The sequence below is a fragment of the Melitaea cinxia genome, chromosome 17 (assembly GCF_905220565.1).
Source record: "Melitaea cinxia chromosome 17, ilMelCinx1.1, whole genome shotgun sequence".
NCBI classification, from domain to species: Eukaryota; Metazoa; Arthropoda; class Insecta; order Lepidoptera; family Nymphalidae; genus Melitaea; species Melitaea cinxia.
In genome coordinates, this window is record NC_059410.1 from 9,875,357 (window position 1) to 9,897,889 (window position 22,533).

Here is a 22,533-nt window from a genome sequence, read left to right on the forward strand (position 1 = left end):
ATCAAAGAAATTTATATTACAATAAATATAATAATAAAATAGAATAACCAAATTTAATTAATCAATTCAACAATACAAAATTGATACAATAAGAGCCAAAACTGATACAATATAATACGTAATAAGTTAAAGTTATGAAAATAAAATGTAATTTAATTTTATAATGAGAATCACAATAAAAATAATAATATAATATTAGGAATAATACATAAAAGAGAAAACGTTTTAATTTCTTAAACCTCAGACACCAATAAGCTCAGTCACTAACTTTAAACAGTTGAGGGTAGTTCGAGAAAATGTCTATAACATTACTATTAGAGTCTTCCAAATTGTGAATATTGTAACTCCTGTATCTTAATCTCATTTTGTGTAACTCCGAAGAGGACGGTAAAGTGGGGAAAACTGGCCTAAATTTGACTTTGCACCTTTAATTTTAAAAGGAGGTTTTATATGTCGTTGCGGTAATTTAGAGATGAAGCTTAAAGTTAATTCTAGCGTTTCTTATACTTTAAAGCCAAAATAAATATACTTCTGTCACATAAGATTTAAATTTTAAACGGCTTTAATAAAGCTCATCGAGCCCTTTGCTTGTATTACTGTTACACAACAGTAGGAGAATAAACGCTGCTAGACTAATCTCATATAGCGACGTCAACTCGCAGAGAAATTGTATTAATCAATTGTCAAACGGCACGCGTATTGCCTAACATATCTCCGGTTTCATGTGAGCCTGTCAAAGGACAAAGTAAATTATGGAATGCAGCTACCCCCAAAATACCATTTATTACTAGCTATCGCTCATAACTGACGGAAATTTCAATTGTATTGGTTTCGACGAAATACGTTGCATATTTATGTAAAAGAAAGCCCTACAGCGGGCGTACGTTATTAAACGTAGGTAGGTTGTTAATTGTTATTTATTCGCAGTACTAGTAGCGCTTTAGTTGTTCAAATAGTAGTAACAAAGGAACAATGCCAATTTGTGTCAGAGTTTTAACTTTGCTAAATTATTTCGAATGTCCTGAAATCGTTAGCTAAATAGGAACGTATTGTATAAATTTTGGCTTTGTGTATTTCTCTCAGAGTACACGGACTCCTAATAATACAATGAACAGTTCGGAACGAAGCCTCACTAGTGCAGCCGAAACTTGTATAAAAACAAGAGGCGATACAGTGATTGATCGATCTAGTGGGGGCGGTATGGTGCCATATATTAACGGCACTACCTTTTAATATTAACGGCCGGATCGATGGTTCACTTTACGGCGGCTGTAAAAACTACGCTTGGTAGTCGCCCGTGAACGTGTTACGCACGGTCCGTTGGAAGGATGCGGTGACGCTCCGACGCCCGATGCAATTTTTTCCTCGACAATTTGATTTCCATGACAGAGAAAGTTTCGGATATCCGATACAGGTAATTTTTTTCCAGCGATACTCGATGAACATTTAGCTAAAAATGTACATATTTCGTGCAGGGATTTTGGGTTACATGCTTGGAGTATGGAGTAAATTTAATTAAAATGGAAATGATGAAAATATTTACGGAAGAAAAATGTTACGAAACAACTAAAGTCTAAATTTAAAAAAAATAAAATAAAGAAGCCCTTAAAGTAAAATTCATATAATTTACCTTACGAAAATTTTTGTTAAGTCAGATCTTTTAACTTACGATTCAGATTTTCAGAGACAGAAAGGCTTGATTGTACGTGCAAATTATTACCGAATAATTCATGTCAAAACATTCATAATGTTAATATTTCACACGCTAAAGTAATTTTGACTATAATTATCTCTTATAATCTATTGTCAGTTCGTCATTATCAATTAGCCTTTGAAGGAATTTAGTTCTAGAAGATTATGGCAGTTAGGACTCAATACTGAACATAATGAACCATTTCTTCTTCTTCACTAATGGAATCAACCATTTCAAATACAAACAAAATTTTTTCTGACAGGGTTTTATTTTTTATTTTTTCATTGTTTCATTTTAACAACAAAGCTTTCGATTTCTCTTTTCGATCTTACAACATCAATATTTATAAGACGCTCAGTACGCCTTAGGTCTTTTCACATTCAACGAAAATTTTCTTTGATACACATTTCATGATAATTTAACAATACAGCTAAGAGTATCCGAAACGGTAGTGTTCACATACAACTCCAGGTGGGGATATCTCGGTGCCGCTATCAATCTTTTCGCCACATCATTTGCTCCCCGCGCGGTTCGCCGCGATTGAATTTCATTAATGAAACGCTTAGTGCAGATTGAATCAATTTAAGTGGGAGTGCGATCGGCCTCTAATGTTTCCTGTTCCTCTGCACACTCGAAGTAATTACACGAATACTTCCTGTATAGGATACACAGGAAGTATTTAATAATGTAAGAATAATATAATTTAATAAAACGTTCCTAATTGGAATCATTGTACGTAATCTGTTTTTAAAGCCGATAAACTCTAGTCCTTGAGTCGATTTGAAAAAAATATTTATTTTTCATAAATCGTTTTTTTATTGCAACGGAAAGCGTGGAGGCTATAAAATGACATATTATATTATGATTCATAGGGAGGAAACCAATCTTGGTAATGTAATAACAGAAGATATCCACGCCTTCTGTGCTTAGGATATTAGACTTAAGTTCGGGGTTTTAGATCTGGACTCGTACAGCTGAAAAAACGCTTGTTAGTTTTGTTTAAGAAAATTACTAAACTTACATCATCAGCGATAAACAAAAAAATCGTATAAATCTGAATTTTTTAGGAAATATTCTGAGAAATGTATTTCGGTCAATCAATAGTGGAACAACGCGATGGAATTATTTCTTTATACTGGAAATAATTACTAGATTCATTAAAAATAAAAACAACCAATTTTATTTAAAAACAATTAAATTTTAACAAATTTATTTATTAATAAAAAAATACTTTGAATTACGCATTAATTATGCTTTCAATTGTTACAGACTGTTTCGATATCTATGCTGCTGCGCTATGCTCATCATCAAATATTCGTTTTCATTGGTAAGTTGAAATATTCGTTTCATAATAATAGGAATAAACTAAACAATTTGAAAAATGTATCTTTAGAAATGCTGCTTAATAATATTATAACAGACGGACAGATGGAGCTTGACAAAAGTCCATTGTCCAATAGACGATATACACTGAGGCCACACTGCTACTGTAGATTCTTTAACTTTAATAAACAACTGAAAAATAAAACGTCGCTTCCATTTGACTTAGACGGAGCTAGTTAAGTCGCAACAGCGTTGCAATTATGATTTGTTGGAATAAATTGTGTAAAAAACTCAAGTTCTGAGCCGGCTCAGCGACAATCTCTTTGTAATAACAATAATTGCGTATAACGCCCGCGGCCGTCCCACCCCGCTCCCATTTCCTTTCAAATATAAAATATAACAGGTCGGATTTACCTAGCTCCCCCGCTTTGATCCGCCGGCAATTAGCCGGTTACAAATAATTTGTTTTTTTTTTCCGTTTGTTTCTAACCACTCGGCTAAGAGATTCGATTCGATGATTGTTTTCAACTTCAATCTCGCAATATATTTTTTTGTGAGCCGAGAAAATGAAAAATCTCAATTACGTCTTCTTGTTACTCTATTATAGAGCTCCGGGTGGTTGTTTTTATATAAGCCGGGATTACCTTTGAATTTTCCCAGTAAGTGGAAATATTTACAATATTTGCTTCGTTTATCGAGGCCGTAAGGCGATAAAAACAAGAGTTTTTCAGAGGAAGCTCGCTTGCCGCCCTTGTTAAGCTCATTATCGCCTTCCCGGATTCACGTGTCATCGGATCACGTTAGTTACATCCGCTTTTAAAATAACTAATATAATATTATTTGATGCCTCATTCCCTGATTAAATACGTTCCATATGTGTAAAGAATGCTAAAAATATGTATTATTTTTAACTATTTATTATATATAGAAATGCTTGCTTGCATTTGAAAGATCTGGAATATTTTCATACACAGTTAATAAAACGATCGATATGATTATCTTTATGTCGCTCAGTAAAGCAGTAAATTTTTTTCAAAAGTATTTTTTTACCATTAGGTACTTTTATATTTTGTCAAGATAAAAAAAATCTATGTAGACTATAAGTAACAGATATCAACGTGGAACTATAGTAAAACGACTGCATTATTAAGTTCATAAATAATTTTATAACTTGTATTGATTACCTGTTACTAAAAACAACATTAATATTTGAAATATCTACGAACATATGGTGATGTGTCATATGTTAGTCATTTCTCAATACAAAATTTCCGACTGCTAATAATATTAATTTTCAATAATATAAATAGTATTATTATATAATGTTCGATTCAGGCTTAAAATAGATTCCCGAATGTTCGTTTTGCATTCGTTTTTCTGTTCAAAGAAATTGACGACGAAAACATCTATTTTTACTGTCTCTTTGTATTTTAACAGGGATTATTTGTATACTTGAGTTTATATCTAAAGAAATTCTTAAAAAAGTATCTAAATATATATTCTTATTTAGTACTTTTCCTAAGTATTATTTCGATGGCAGGCACGTGAAAAGACTCCCCAACTTTGTATCTATTTTAATAATATAAAGCAAAATAATTTATTTATACGCGCTAAATTTTCATGGATTAAAAAACGTGTTGTATAGATTGGTTGTTAAACGCATAAGTGTTTAGTCTAGTTTAGGTGTAGGATAATAAAGGTGAGAGGATATCAATAGGTTTTTGCCACACCTAAAAACATAATTGAAAACAATGATTATCGACTAAAATTCAGTATCAATTATACTATACCTGTATTTATTGTTGATTAAATTCAAATAGACAAATAAATGTAATTATTTATTTTAAAATTATTAAATTCTTCCTTGTACATTATAATGAAAATATCCGCCGAACCGCATTAGAGTGTGATATTACAGGCTAAAGAATAACATTATAATTGTGTTTGCTCGCAAACGAAAAAAAAAAATGATTTCATTTACATCGACAAGTAATACAACGTAAGTAGACGAAAAAAAAATAACAAACGCACTAGTCGTCACTACATATTTCGAGGGTTTCCCGCGATTTCCCTGGGATCCCATCATCAGAGACCCTTGGGGTATCTCCTTTTCACCAAAAAAAAGAATTATCAAAATCGGTTCATGAACGACGAATTTACTTATCCTCGAACATACATATAATATATATATATATGGTTGAATTAAGTAACCTCCTCCTTTTTTGAAGTTTAGTAATGAACGAAAAATTTTTTGTGCATTTTATCGCGGTTTATTAACTTTTCAAAATCAAGCGTATCAGGATACTTTACAGCAACCATGGTCATGGGAGGACTGAAGTGTCAGACGTCATAAAGTTACAAAGTTATACGAAACTACCCTATGTTACATCAACCTTTTAATTAGTCCTTTGTACGCACTCTCTTCTTTTGTTATTCAATTTAGTCTACAATTCCTGATATAGGAACTAACTATTCCTAGTGACTGTAGCACTAAACAGACCTATGTAACAATCTTTGTGTATATAAGTACTAGTGGACTTAAATATTCAAAGGTGATTGTAACTCTCGAGTTTGTAGGATAAACTCACAATATCGGATGAGGGTAGATCTGTTCAATGGGATCCAGTTGGTCGCTATGACGACTTATCCCTGCTGAGGCTATTGAAAAATATACTCAAAAGTGGAATATTCTCTTATCATGGCGCCGTGAATATCGAATAACCTCGATGCCTTATTCTTTTTAAGAGATAAGTTTTTTTTAAGTATTGATAATATCTTCCTTAGAAATATTTTTTTCGTTGTTCTTAGAAATATCTTTTCATGACATTATTATATTTTTTGCTTCGGATATACTATAACGAAATATAAATGTCAATTAAAATTATAAATCTAATATTGATAGTTATTATTGCCTATAAGGTAGTAAATATCTTTTTTTAATTCCTGTGATGTAGTGGTATGAATTAATATCGTTATTTATATGCCATAGTAACATGTGTAATCTTCAATGATTTAGATAATCATATTAGAAAATTTGAATTGATTTATTAGACATTTTAAATTTAACATTTCATTACTTCAACGTATTTATTTATGAATTGAAAATTTTAACAACAAAATTCTTGTATTAAAACAACATAATTATTTATATTGAAAAATGATCGAATAACAAATGCAACTGTTACACTGACCAGATTAATATAGAAATGGATACGTACATCGTCAAAGCTCAGCTGACCCGGTGCTCTGCAGAAACAACGTGTGTGAATTCTCTAACGTTGCGAGGATTACCCATTGTGCACAAGCGCCGGGTACGGCAAGGGAAGGATTACATTGATTCCTCTGTACTTTGTGTCTCCGTAACCACAGGTTCGAATACGGTATACAATAAAACTATTCGAATGCTTAAAGAAATACACGGTCTTAAGAAATCTTAGAGTTAGAAGTGTAAATATTTACTTAATTAAAGTTTTAACTATTTTCGATAATTTTTAATAGATTTTATAAGAATTGAAATAGTTTGACTTAGGATATCGATTTCATTAAGATATACATCAATATATCAGCGTCTTCGGTGCGACAAAGCCAGCCCTGTGGTCACCAACCCGCCTGCCCAGCGTGGTGACTATGGGCAAAACACATGAGTTCACTCCATTTTTGGTACGAAGTTGTGGAGGCTTAAGTCCAGCAGTGGACTGTATTAGGCTAAACTGATACATCAATATGATTCTCAAAAGTTTGAAAGTCATAGGGATACAAGGGAATCAAATAAGTTAATCCAATTGGTTTTGATTTTTTTAACCGACTTCAAAAATGGAGAAGTTTACTCAATTCGACCGTATATATATATTTTTTTATGCATGTTCGGGTATAACTTCGTCGCTTATGAACCGATTTTGATAATTCTTTTTTGTTGGAAAGAAGATATCCCAAGTGTGGTGCCATGATAAGAAAACCGGGACTTGATGTGATGGAATCCCAGATAAATCGAGGGAAACCCTCGGAAAAAGTAGTGACGACTAGTGCGTTTGTTAATTTTTTTTCGTCTAACTTACGTTGTATTACTTGTCGATGTAACTGAAGTCGGTTTTTTTTTGTTTGCGAACATACACAATTACTAAATTTTCAAATTAAATAAGAACGAGTACTTAAATCTCTTGACAAACTTTTATATCGTATAATTTGGTTTTATATCGTAAAATTTTGATAGTAAAAATTTGAAGGAAAAGTTTTTTATTTTTTTAGCGCATTTAAATAAAAACTATTTTTTTTAAGTTTTCACATTTAATTTATAAATGTATAAGTTATTTCCTTGCACTCAGTTAATATCTTAATATATATATATATATATATATATATATATATATATACGGCTGAGATATTGCTTAGTAAAGATTTATAAGGCAATTTTATTCTCACGTATTTGTTAACAGTTCACTATGAGTTTACTAATATTTTAGTTTTATAAAATAATGTATGAATTAAAAACTATAAAGTCGCTCAAACTATTTAACACCCGAAGGCTTGGTTAAAATTCCAAAGTTCCAAAGTACAACCTTTATTAACGTTATTGAGGTCTATTGCTTATAAATATTTAAAGATTAAAAGAATTATGAAAAAGTCGTATGAATTTAAATAGTTGATTGATTTATACATAAATAAACAATAATTATGTGTTTGCGTATCGAATACCCTATTATTATAATTTTCATTTACTAATTTACGTAAAATATGGTTTTACGCATCATTTGTACAATACCGCGTCACGTACAAAGGGACCAAATTTAATGTGACAAACAAATCGCCGCTGCATACGTTTTAATTGTTTCACCTAATTAAATTCAGATTCAAATTATTTGATGCTTTGTATCTAAAGTAATAGAGAAGAAACTTTTAATGGTAGATAGGGCTTTAAGGCTGCATTTTATATAATTGGGTCAATCTGCGACATCTGACTGCGTAGTGAGTGCATTATACCTATAGGTATATTTTGTTTAGTTGACCAATAAAATAAATAAATAGAGAAGATTAGAAAAGAGAGAGCTTAGAAAAGTTATGATAATAAAAAAGATTGTTTTTTGTTCGTGATAATCAAGTATCATGAAAGATTCAAATACCTGAAAACGTATTCTTTTCATAAAATATTTATAAAATTTCGTTATAAAATTGGATGCAGTACTTTACTCAGCGTTTTTGCAGTGACGAAGTATTATTACGAGAGAAGGTTTTTCATAATTTGCATAATTAAATATCGGAATCAACTTCGCGATCTCGACGGGTTAATTTAGTCAAGAGGTTGATGTACGCGCACAAGCAAGCGCGACGACGTCACGGCGACCGGCCTGCGCCGCCGCCGCCTTCACCGCGCCCCACCGTGTCCTTCTTCCCCCCTCCGGGCCCCCGCGGAGTCGAACTTTGAGCGCGAGACTCGACGCACGTTACTTACTCATTTTAAATTTATTGTCTGTTTAATACGCAATAAAGTCTTTATTATTACTAATTTTGTTTTGCTGAATCCATCGCAAACAGTTGAGGTGCTTTATTTACTTTTTTTACTACTAAATAATAATTGATATTAAAAAAACGGAATATTTATTTATCATTGTAAAAACAGAAGACACCAAAAATACATTTTTATTTATTTATTTGTCTTTTACTTCTAGTTATAGAAATAAACTCGATTTTACATAATACTGTGCTTTTGTAGGAAAAAAAAAGTATTGAAACATAATATTACATTTTCATAAATAGAACAAAATAATAAATTATCACTAAAACATTCCAGATCATTAATAAATATACCCACTATTTGTATAATTAATAAAGAAAATAACTTGTTATTTGATAATAGAACGTGAAATTGAGAAGGTATCTTACGATTTCTAACGTCTGGTTGCCATTATTTTACCGTCGATGTTTTTTTCCCGGAAGCTAAACATCATTTAGTTTTCATTTTCGCTAATGGATAATAGAAAAAAATAACCCTCTTCGACGTCCGTATCGAAATGACCAGATCTCTCCTTCTGTTAATGAATTAAAAGATTTAAGACTACTTAATTTGGGAGAGAAATGTAGAATGATAATAATTACAATAATTTTGTTTTAAATTACGCTAAAGAACGTGAGACTGAATATTATATTGAGTATTCTAAATTTGAATAATTGCTTAAATAAATTTTAATTTTATGTTTTAAATTAGTTTTTAAGTGTTAGGAAATAATGTTTTAAGAGTGGTTAGCATCGAGTTGAAAGAGGAGTGAAATATTTGAAAACATTTACTGTATTACTGTTAGGAAGTGGAAAGCATGAAAGTTCTAGTGAAACTTGGCAGTTTAATAAATGATAGCTGTTAAATTTTGAAGTCACAAAAACTTAACGAGTCTTTTAATTTCTATGGATATTTCTGAATACATATCTTCACGGGCTTAAACTTGCCTTACTTTGAAAACTCGGTTAATAATTTTGTGAGATTATTTTTAAATGTTTTTATGTATATTAATTATTGTGGCCATCATGCAAATTAGGCCACGAACAAGTAAAATTTCACAGTTATTTAATTAATGGTAACAAAAATATTGAAATGTTAAATAAAAATATGATATAAAAGTGACCTTTCTATTATGAAAATGTAATAGCAATAAGAATAACGACGTAAAGGGAAGTTCCGAGCCGTGAAGCATTAAATAAACACAAATCTGCGGTAAGCGACCGACTTTTGGTTAATTAACCACGCATGTTGACAAACTGCGGCTTAATTGTACCGTACATTCATTAAATTTTATGGGCATTGCATCAGGAAGTTACACTTACAGAAGAACATGTTTGAAACGTTTTTTTACGAGTTTTTCATATCGCATATGATTTTTTTCAATATGTTCTAATACGTAATCGATGCTTATTTGTTTGTCTTGAATGTGCGGTAAAGAATTTGAATTATTTAATTTTGTTTATCGTTGAATTTTGTTAAGTAATTTTTATCCGACCTAGAAAATGTAAGTTTAATGAAGTTGTTTCATTAAATGAGTAAAATTTGCGTAAACATTAGAAAACAATAAATGTAAGTTTAATTTAATTGTGCATAAGTCAATCGGTCGATTTTTTATCTATCTAACAACGTATTTGCTTAACCTAGTTATAAGAGGCGTGTTTTCGAAATATCGATGAACTTTTATTTTAACTAATTAATTTTGCCTTACTGTGTTTTTTATTAATATAAATATGTCTTATTTCATGTTGCGTTTTGTTGTTACTGTACGTAATTACGAAATTATACTACTATTTTACTAGTAATTTCTTATTTAAAGGGCTATAATTATTACAGTAGCCCCGCAAACGTTGTTTTGTCATAAATGTTATTAACCTCCTTTATCCCCCCCCCCTTTATAGCTTAGCTGCATGAAAAATAGATGACCGATTCTCAGACCCATCTGATATGCTCACAAAATTTCATAAAAATCAGTCCAGCCGTTTTGGAGGAGTATGGTAACTAACACTGTGACACGAGAATTTTATATACATATAAGATTTTTCACTGAATTTTTTGTTCAATCATATTGAAATGTAGCCTATGTCATTCCTGAATAGTGTAGCTTTCTGTTAGTGAAAGAATTTTCGTTATCGGATCAGTATTTGCGAAGATTACCCCCTACAAACAAAGTTAGAAACTTTACCTCTTTATATATTAGTATAGATAGAAGATATTCCTAATTTTTGTAAATAACGCCATGTAGTTTTTTGCCTCTGTCTCTCTCGATACGTACATATAGAATGTATCTTGAAATACACGATCAATTCGGAAGAGCGAACTAATAGGACATTTTATGTAGGTCTTCAATCGGTAATTTCCAATGCTGGTTTGCCGATTGCCTGCAAGGCTTCATATGCTTCGTCTGCTCCAAGTACATTGCTATTCTACTGGAAATATGCAAACGGTGTATCTCTGTACAAGCATTCCACTAGAATAAAGTATGTAAATGTGTGACTTGTTGAGAGTCTTTGATGAGTTACCCACAAAAGTATCACAAGAACTAAATATTCAAAAGTATGTTTACTTGAGTAACTAAATAATCACATTATATAAACATAGTAATATTTTCTTACAGCTTGTATTAGGTTGACTTAAAATTTACTATATTACATCTTTATTTTAAAATAATTTTAAAAGTTGAACCTTAATCAAGTCTGTTTGTTATGACGGTATTTAATTTGTTATATAAAAATACCTGAGTTTTTGGGCTCTTTTTTTAAAAAGGGCTCTTTTTTTATCGATTGTGAAGGCGGGGTAATAAATGTCTTATTTGGGATTTTTTCGCTCCTTTAAGATGATTGAAAATGTAATTTGATAAATTATTTCGTTTCCAAATAAGGCGTAATCTTACCTAAAGTATTGGGAAGCGTTCAAAGTGAAACTTATCTGATTATAATGATGTGAAAGTCTATAAATATTTCCTTTTGTGACGTAAAGATGTGAATAATACGGGAGCGCGTAGGCAGCGCGTTCCAATCGGTACGGAATCGGATTTTTACCAGATCATAGCCTCACAGACGCCGGAACGAAATTCGGATGTAAAACGGACCACGTCGCTGTTATGTATGACTTTTAAAAGACAGTTTAAATGTCTAGACACACATAAAAAAAAACACACACACACACTCACATCTACATTCCATTAAGGATAAAAAGATGTTTTGTTTGTAAAACCTTTGATAATAAATCGCTCTGTGAGTTCTTAGATTATGATCTGGTCCTGCGAATTTTCCGCTGTTGCGTCGTAGATGCACATAGCCTAAGTCAGTTTTTTAGCTATTTGTATGCGGTTACGTAACATTATATAGATGTGCAGTTATAATAAATAGATTTGTAGATCAAATAATAATAATTACCATTCAGAATAACAGTTTTTTTAAAGTATTTTACTCTTCAAATACTCTCTATTTTCAGAATAAAATATTTAACACATATAAACACAATCATTAATATATGAGAACACTTATGTATCATAACTTTTAATAGCACAAATTATAATAAATAAATATTACATATTTTTGTGAGGATCCCGATCTTTTTATGTTGGACGATATTAAAAATAAATATTTTAACGACGGCAATCTTTTTTCAAGGTAAAATAACGAACTGAACAGCTTGGCTTCGTCTAATTAGGGCCAGGAGCGGCGTCAGCTCGCAGTCCACTTCACTTTGCGCTAACAATCGTTCGAGCTGCCTTTAATGCCAATTACCTGCTCTATATTGTTCTCAGCGTCAAGTATCTTTAAGGGTTAGCTACTCACTGAGTTTAATACGATATATATTTTTATTAATAAACTACCAATAAACGCTTCACACCCAACGGATCTCCCAGTAGGATTTTCTTCTGTGTTCGGGGGTCCGGAAACACACACAATGTACACACAACACCCAGACCACGACTAACATCTATATGGTCGATACAAATGTCTGTCGTGATCGGAAATCGAACCCGCGACCGCCAGCGTAACAGCCAGTGCTATGACCGCTGCGCCAACGCGGACTTCCGAGAATTAAAAAAAAAATACTTTTTTGTGTATCAGTATGAAATCAATCGATGTGTTAGGCGTAACGAGTGGGAGCTTTAAATATTGAATACGTTGTCATACTTAGCTTAATGTAAAAATTGCGTTTGAGACATCCCTGTTTTGTCTTAAAGTTTCGTTACTTGAAGAGGGATTCACTCTGTTCATTTTATGGAAAAACCCCCTTGTGAATTAATCTGCATTGAGAGTTTAAGTTGCTGGCACCTTAGTAATTTGTGTACAGCCTTTTTAACAGGTATTTTGTTAAAACATTGTATATAATAAATAAATAAATATCTTATAACATATAAGATATTTATTTATTTATTTATAATATATATATATATATATATATATATATATATCTGCTAGCTGTGCCCGCGGCTTCGCCCGCGTTGAAATTAGTGTGTCACAAAGTTTTCCCGGCAAACTTCCAGTGAATCTCTCATCAAAATCGGCTTAGCCGTTTCCTAAACCTTCTTCTTGCCAATGGTGGAGCCCTCTCTCCAATGGTGAAACCGCTTGAAAATTCGTTCAGTAGATTTTGAGCGAATCGATCACATACACTTTTGGGGACTTTGTTTTATAATACACTAACTGTTGCCCGCGACTACGTCCGCGTGATTATGAAGATATGCATTACTATTAAGATGTTTAACGCAAATTATTTTTTTATTTCAGTCACTTGAAATGCTTATCAAACTAAGTAACTTTTAAGGCACAATTTAGTATAATTCATTAGTTATTTTTATAAAACCTCTCTATACACCACATTTTTAGTTTTATTTTCAGGCTGTATATGTTTCATAAAAACTATCAACCCCAATTAAACCTAATATAATCGAAGAATATCGTAAAATCCGTTCTTAGCGGACGTCTATTAACTAAGATTCTACCTCCCTGCCAAATTTTATCTTTGTCCAACCTGGACGGATAGACCATCCAGCGGTTTTTGAGTTCTTGTGATGAGTGAGTTATTGACCTTTCTCTTTTATTTATATAGATTATGATGCATTATTTGGACACCTCCTCACCATCTATAGAGCATATATTTTAAACTTCATACAAACTTTGACCCCCGTTTTATCCCTTTAGGGGTCGAATGTCTACGCCCTATAAGGAACCTACCTGCTAAATTTCAAGTTTGTAGCTGCTATAGTTCCGGAGATTTCCTGATGAGTGAGTCAATCTGCCATCCCCCGTTTTAACCCAAAAAGGGAGTTGCTTTCTAAAGATACATTATTTGGACACCTTCTCATCATCTATAGAGCATAAATTTTAAATTTCAAGTCTCTTACTTCAAAAACATGGGATTTTCATAAAAAATTCCAATCCCCGTTTTACCCCCTTAGGGGTCGAGTTTCGTAAAATCCGTTCCAAGCGGATGTCTACGTCCTATAAGGAGCCTACCTGCCAAATTTCAAGTTTGTAGGTGTTATAGTTTCTGAGATTTCGTGATGAGTGAGTGACCTTTCGCTTATATATATATTATAGATATAGATATAGATTATAGATATATATATATATATATATATATATATATATATATATATACATAGAAATAATACATATATAAAAACAAATATTACACCCAGACTCAGGGCCGCTACGAACTGCGCCAAAGGGCTAGTCAATAAGTTATTATATTTAAAATTTCACAATTTTTATCACGTGTTCAATTAAATGTTATACAGCTTTAGTTATATAATACGTAATGTTTTCTTAACGTTATTTAACCTTCATAATTTGCGGTTGTTAGTAACTTTAATGTTTAATTTATAATTTAGTTTTGTAATTCCTTTTGTTATGTTGAGACTGAACTTACCATATTTTATTAAAAATTATAATTTAATAACATAAGGAAGTGTTTAAAAAAAAATTTAATATTTGCCCCTGATAGCGATGCCTTATGATAATATGACTCTAGGAAGCAGTAAATTGTAGAAAATACGCAACGAAACGGGACCGGGAAAGCGACGGCGAAATTAATTTTACATGATGAATGATGAACGATGACGTTGCAATTTACAATTTTCTGTGAAAATATTAGCTTATCTGCAATGGGAAATCCTATTTACAATAAAAAAAAAATACCTTCATATTGGGTATGCATTGGTGGTGAGGTGTCTGGGTGTTTGTGCGTAGAGTTTTTACAAATGTAGCCATCAATATATTGTAAAGAAAGTATGCATTCGTTTTTTTTAATATAAAATTCTTCTAAAGCAATGTTCATAAAAGCTTAAATACAGTTTTCAGCTGACAAAGTTTATACATTGAAGTAAAAAGCTTTGTGGAATGTTTATAAAGTTTGTTTCTGGAGTTAATAGACGACAAATTGTTTGCTAAATACAAGTGAAGTATACTGTAGAACTACTTTTTCAAAAGCAGTTCTACTGAACATAAAAAAAAACATTATGATTATCCATATTTCGTTTTTTTTTAAATGTATTTTTTTAACTTTAATATTACCGAAAACAACAATACATATTACAATTGTTAAATTTGTTGAGTTCTTTTTGTTATGTATGTCGATAATAGATAAACAGAATATTAAAACATACATATAAATAATGCATACATGTACAATTGTATAAACTACCACATAAGGTTCATATATTATGAGATCCGTAGTGGGATAATCACGCCCTAAAAACATCCACGGACGGACACTGTAGGCTAGCGGGAACAGTTAACAAAAATACGGTAAAACCTTCATCTTATTACGGATGTGCTGGTTCAAAAACTCCATTTCCGGAAATCTAATCCAGCTACAAAATCCTGTTTCAGTGTTCGTACCGTGCGGCACGAATGTCTGAAAATGCGCGTATTTTTAAAGTTTGTTTTTCGTGGAGTTTGAGGAGCAATTTTTAATAGTGTTAAAGCAAGTTAGGTTTATCCACGCCGTCGCTCGTTTTCTCGACGAATAAAAGCGTATATTTTTAACGGTTTCCGTTGTCGCCTCGTAAAGAATGATCCGGTGTCTCGGGCGAAACCATTACTTCTTGTGTCGCATGAAAAATTCATATAGATGTCGTTTGATCGCGTTAACGCGTCGCATCGTCGCGCGCGCACTCCTGGGGACCCTAAGAATGGCTTACGGCGTGCTCAGCTTTAATATACTCTTTTTGCCTATAACTTGTTTTAAGTTTTGATTCGCGACTGTATTCTAAACTTGAGTCTCTATGTTGCGTTTCGTATTTCAATCTATTATTAAAATTGTGTTGATTTCAAGGTTTTGCTCATTTGCTTTTGTCATACTACTCGTTTTGACTACGAACTAATTCCGTAATATAATATCTATAGGAAATATATGATTATTTTGTATCTTTTGTTACCGTTGTTAAAATATTTGTTGCACATAGTTAAGTATTTATATATATTTTTTAAACTCATTTTTATATATTTATAAGTATTTTCCTTGTTTCAGTGGATCTACTGCAGATGCTGGAATTTAACGTGACTGTCTCGTTCCCTGCGGCACCACTACTCACAGTTATTTTAGCTCTAGTTGGTAAGTGCATATTTATCATGTATACTATAAATACCGTGAATATAAACCAGCAAAATTTTGAAGTATTTTTATTCAAAGAAGTATCGTTTCGAACACAAAGTCAACAAATTACTAGATCGCGTTATAATTGCAGCGATCTCTTGCCGCAAAGCGCTGCATGCAGACTTGCTACGCAAATGAAGTCGCATATTTAGCGCGTCAAGGGAGCTTTTATGGTTGCAAGACGTTTGACACTCGGAAACTCGCACGTTTGCACTTAATATTTTAGCCAGAAATACACTAATACTATAGTGTCTGCATTTCAAATTGAAAGTTTTAAATAATAATACAACGTTACAAATAATTTGATGAAACGTTATGTTAATTTTTTTGCTCATATTGGAAATATTGCCAATTGGCGCAACGATTACCATGCCATGGATTGTACCTGTTGCGCTGGCGGTTGCGAGTTCGATCCCCGCACATGACAAACATTTGTATTGGCCATACAGGTGTTTGCCGTGGTCTGGGTGTTTGTGCAGTCCTTGTGGGTCACTACCGTGCCTCAGAGAGCACGTTAAGCTGTCGGTCCCGGTTGTTATCATGTACACCTGATAGCATCGTTAATCATAGTAGGGAATATAGTAGCGATCGCTATCAGGTTTACTCGATAACAACCGGGACCGACGGCTTAACGTGCTCTCCGAAGCACGGTGGGAAGACTCACAAGGACTAACAACCAGACAGGAAATAATAATTTGTATAAACACAAATATCCACTCCGAGCGGGAATCGAACCTGCGACCCTCTGTGTATAGGCGCCGACACGGCACACGCACCATTATACCAGAGCGGTCGTCAATGGAAACATTGAAATGTGATTTATTTTTCGTAGCGTTAGATGTATCTCAAAATTTTTTATACCACTAAAGAAAATGTATATATAGTTTATCAACTGAATATCTTTCAAAATTCATTATAAGATAACGTAATACGCCTTTGTTGGAATGGGATCGATAGATTCATAAGTAACAGGCGCCACCTCGGGCGCCGCTCTGGTGCCTCACCTTTAACGTGTCGTGTTGCTATTGAGATATAATTTCTTATATAATAATAATTTCACATGTGTAGCATCTTCGTTGTAACGTTAGTAGGTCGGTCGATTCAACAAGTAAGTCGGGTGCGGCGCCTGTTGCGCGGTAGGGCGGGGCGCCTGTTGCGCCTTACAGACGCCAGCCGCCCACTCCAGCTTGTGATCATGTCCTAATACTTTTGACCCATTTTAATCAAATTACTATATCTCGTATTACATGATGCGTTGCGAACCGTAGTAAAGGTGTTGTGGTAGAACGTAGAAGTAGATTTGCAAATTATACGTGACGACTGGTTCACTGGTTCATCAAAATTTCATGGACCTGATTAAAGTTAATGAAAATTTTGAGACAAAAAAGTTACGGTTGCTATGGTCTAATTTACATTTTTCTTATAAATACGACTACCCCAAACGGTCGTTAATATACGTTATTCAATCGGTTTAACCCTCGATCGCTGTGTCAAATAACCTGCAAAGAAATAAATCTCTTTTACTGATTTGCTTTTGTTATTTTTGTATGGAAGGGTTGGGTATAAATTTCTAATAATTTTCTTGTTCACCGCGAATCATCAGATAACAATTTAAATATGCTCGACAAATAAAAAATATAACACTTTTTATATATGAAGTAATTACTCAATGAAATTTTCCATTTTCCATTTTTTCACTTGCTTTTGTACATTTTTGTGAGTTAGAGATATTATATATTTTATACGTAATATCTATCGTATCTGTAATACGTAAGTATTACAGAGATACGTATTAAAGAATCCATATATCTGCAATTAATAATACATCGCCTGACCAGATAATCTGCAATCATTAGAAACATGTGAAGTAGTCAATTTTTTTTATTTAAATAAAAACAAAGGTCACTAAGGTTTTTAAAGTTAATAAGAGTTATGAAATATCTAATAGTAATAAGACACGAGTATGTAAAAGTAATGTTATTTAATAGCACTTTTTCTATTTTGCCCAAAACATTATGAACAAAAAAAGAAATAGTTTAAGTAATTCAAGAATGACAAATGACATTTTTCAATTCTTGTTATAAATTATTAAGTATTTTGACTAGAAACTATGTGATTATTTGTGACGCGGTTTATGCCTTATCAATCAATTTAGATTTGGTAATTTTAATATGAAAGCTCATCCATACCCATGGAAGAAGCGCTTCGCAAGTCATAAAGCTTATCCTTTTCCTGCTGTAAAAATAGTAATTTTATTTGAGATAAAGTAAAAATTTAAAAATATAAGACTTGATTAGTTTTATTCATGCTTTGTGGTAGCGAATATAGTTTTGATTTATTATTATTATGACTACGCGTTATCGTCACTGTCACAGCGCTGGATAGCGGCTGTTGCGCTGGCGGTTGCGGGTTCGATCTCTTCACATGCCATACATTTGTATTCACCATACGGGTGTTTTCCGTGGTCAATTTATTATAGTGCATGAAATTTCCAAGCCCAGATTTTTCGTTTTATAAAACTTTTTAGTATTCTGATATTGTAAGTAAAGTTATTTTTTATTTGTATGATTCTTTTGAATTGACGAAATTAAATTAGTTTACCGACAAGTCGTACAAATCGCAGTTCGGAGCACTCAATTATTGTTACGAGGTAGCTTAGAAATTCTAATCTAGAAGTTGGTGTGTGCGAGCGTCGCCCGCATTGCATATCGTCTGATTAATATCGCCCCTAGCACTGTCGTTGTACGGTTTCTGACAACTTTCGAATACAACCACATATGCACCGGAATACATTTCATATTATACCTATACACCATTTTTAGATTGGAAATGAATTCTTATAGTGAATTTGTATATTATATTTATGAAGCGAAAGAAATTGTGCAATCTGTATATGCTTTTGTTATTTCAAGGTTTAGTTTTATTATTCGCCAAAATGAAAGAAAAAGACAAAAGCTTTTTGGTATACTTTAGTATAAGAAAGGTTTACAAAAAATAATTCATTATCTGATTTTGTTTCTAAAACGTTTAAGAATTTTATATTTATATTTTTCAATCTACTTTTGAAGATGTTATCGTGCCTTAGCCTGTCACTCATTCGCGAATTCTAAAAAACGTCTACCGAAGAGATTACTTTCAATCCGTTTCTATCTGCCAGCGAAGTTCGGCATATTTAATAACTTTATTATCTACTCCACTGTCGCGGGAACTCGAAGACATTCAATTACTTTAGCTCAGATTAAAATTTTCAGTCGCTCGCCACGTGCGAGTTCTTTTTCATGCAAAATCTCATAATAGAATTTATTCATAGTTGAATTTACCGTAAAGTCAATGGGAACTAAAAATAAGAGAAAGCGTTTCTGGAATTTGGTGAAAATATTGTAGAGCGCAGAGTTGATGCAGCGCCGGCCTATTTCAGGCTCTCACGAGTTTTTGTTTGCTCGCACATAGCATCACGTGACGCGGGAGCACGTACGCTGGACTTACTCTGAATACTAATACACAGAGACCGAGCGCGTCGCGGGTCGCGTCCGAAAATTGGATTCGCGTCGCATACACTGTACAGTATTAGCGATGAACTGTCCGAAACAATACCCAATCAGACGGAGTGCATCTGCTTAAATACTACGCCGTGTTGAATATTCCTGCGTAATTCGAATTATGATCTTTTTTTGAATTAAAATATTTGATGTTACCAATATGAAACGTTTTTTGTTTTGACGATTTACTTGACGGCATTGTTGATTTTGGAATAATGGAATTGTAAATTTTGATAATATCGAGTGGTAATTCGAAAACATGCGTCGATACATAATCTGTAGAATTGATAATACTGGCATATGAGTGAGACATGTACCAATAGCGCTCGATCTGCATAAAGCAATCTATTTTGGTCAATATTCGAACCTAGTTGGTATATCGGGCTGGTATAGTTTCTATGTTACTTATTGATGGATATATGTTTTGTTTGTTTTTATGCTTAAACCTTTTTTATATTTAAATCATTGAAATAAAATACCACTCGTTGTTGTTATTTAGCAGTATAAGTCAATTAAAATGATATTTGAAAGAATAATCTAATGTCTGTTAATTTGGTAAATATTATTTAAAAAAAAAATCGTTAGTAAAATTTTGAAGCAAATGTTTCGTCTAGCTAAAACATTTTAATGTTAAACAAATCGTCGATATTGGACTTCAATATCGATGTGATTGGTTATTAATTTGCAAAATGTCTGTAGTCTCTCGTATCGCAGCGAAGCTCTTAAGCCTAGGTAAAGCGGAGCACGGACGACAATGGAGGCGGCCGGTGTGGATTACGGTCCCCCCTTAGGTGTTCTGCTTCTACAAATGGGGATTTAATTTGCCGTATCCGTAAATACAATAGACGAAAATTTGCGCTTCCACCTCCTGTCCGCTCGAACGAAGAAGGGGTCAGGCTAATAACAAGAGTTTCGGTAGAGTGAATATTCCGGGTGTTATGAAATATTATGAATCTACAATATGTTTTTCGAGTGCTTTAATAATTGCGTGTCCGGAACGTTTGAATGACGTAGAATTTTCAAAAGCTCGTTTTGTCGGGAAACTTTCTTTCGAATTGATATATAGTTTGATATAATTAATTTTATTTAACGCTAAGATTGTTAATTAACTAAATACGATTTTAATTTTGACTGTTTCCTAGCGCATAATGTGTTAACTGATAGTTGGAAATAAATAATTAGTGAATAAGAGCGCTAGAAATGTATTAGTGAGACCATAAGCCGGGTCAGCCGCGGTTAATTATGTGACTAAACATTCGTCTAGCGTGACGGTTACGTAAAACAATAGATGGATGATAGTGGCGTGACGGTGCGGTCGCGAGACGCCGATGACGTCGCATTAAAATGAAATCCATACGGACATGATTGATGAGCGTGCAAACACCGCACCCGCTCGGCTCATTCAATTTACTGTCACTGGTTCCTGCGTGCACTTTTATAAGGCGTTTTAAGTTTTTTAGACTGTGGTTACCTCTATGCTGTGCTGAGTTATAACAATAAATCACCGAAATGTATGAACGCTTTAACTTCCATATGATTGCACCAAATTCGATATTATTTTGTGTTCTTTATTATCAGGAACACTGTAGAAAAAATTTATACTATAGTCACGAAAAAATATATGTACGTCGGTATAAAGTTCGCCTTCAAGGTGTGTGCCTGTTCAGGAAAAGTTTAGCTTGTATTATATAAATCATTTGTTGCATATTCGAAAGAGCATCATTTAAAAATAGTTCGATCTTTCGAGATAAAAGATTTTTCTTATTTTATATGTAAATAATGGAAAAAAATTAAAACAAATTGAAAACGAGATCATAATCTTTTCTGGTTGGTATTCCTGGCTGACAGACAATGCATGTGCTGCACTAATCCTTATTTAACTCTGTACGGCTTTCTACCAACCTGTAAATGTCTCACTACTATCCAAAGTTTCTCTTATTAAGATAACGGAAGAAATTTTTAAAAATAACTCTGCAACTTATAGGACCGGGCGAGTTCACCAGTCAGTCTTATGGTACTGCGATGAGGAAATCAACCGGAGTGGTTTTTTATTGCATTTAGCGGTAGCGTTAAGTTATATGAGGTGTCGTCGGATGTCTCTATACCGTCTTACGTCGTTGGAGCACGTGTTATTGCTATTATTATTTTATTATTTCAACTACCACTACAAACACTACAGACTTGTACTGTTCTGTTCGTGTTTAACGGACTTAAGTGTTTTTTTTTTTTCGTTTTTTCTTGTTAACAGCACAATGCAGTACTTATTGAATGAAATTGTTTATGTTTTTCTGATATGTGCAGGGTACTTGTGGTGTACGTTGGTGTCGGTTAAGTGGGTGGTTTAAGTGAGCTTTAATTGTGTGAGTGTGTTTTTGGTTGAGTGCTGTCAGTGATGTCGCTCCAAGCGAGTGACAATGAGGAGTCACTGAAAATCAGCATCTCACCATTGTTTGCAATGGTGTGGCAAATGCTGCCTGTATTGTTCGTAATATCTGTGAAACCGTTTTTGTATTGTTCTGATCTTTTTATTGTGAACAATAAAATATTTTTCTTTCTTTCTTTCAAATTGTTGTACTTGAAAATTGTTGTAGTTGAAAAAGAGTTTAATTTAACCTTTATTCTAATATCTCGGTTTTGAAGATACTTAAAACAATGTCGCTTTAATTTTTTTTTCTTGTATATTTCGCTTTCTTATATAGAAATAATTTCCTATATGGTTTTCACTATGTCTGGACTGAAAAATGCAAAGCTAATATAATAAGAATACTAGCTCTTAGGCTCGGTTTCCACTAAAGCCGAGAAGAGAGGCGTAGCGGAAATGAGATGTGAGCTGTGAAAAGCTCGAAATCAGTCAAGTGCTGTCTACGAGAGGAAAA

General features: G+C 32.9%; 1 protein-coding gene across 1 annotated transcript in view; it reads left to right on the forward strand.

The window, feature by feature from the left end:
- Window positions 1-22,533, forward strand: part of LOC123661481 (membralin) — a 108,571-nt gene that overhangs the window by 13,274 nt on the left and 72,764 nt on the right. The window contains exons 6-7 of the mRNA XM_045596436.1: window positions 2,963-3,020; window positions 15,993-16,076. Of these exons, the coding sequence (XP_045452392.1) occupies window positions 2,963-3,020; window positions 15,993-16,076 (142 nt within the window). The remainder of the gene's footprint in view (window positions 1-2,962; window positions 3,021-15,992; window positions 16,077-22,533) is intronic.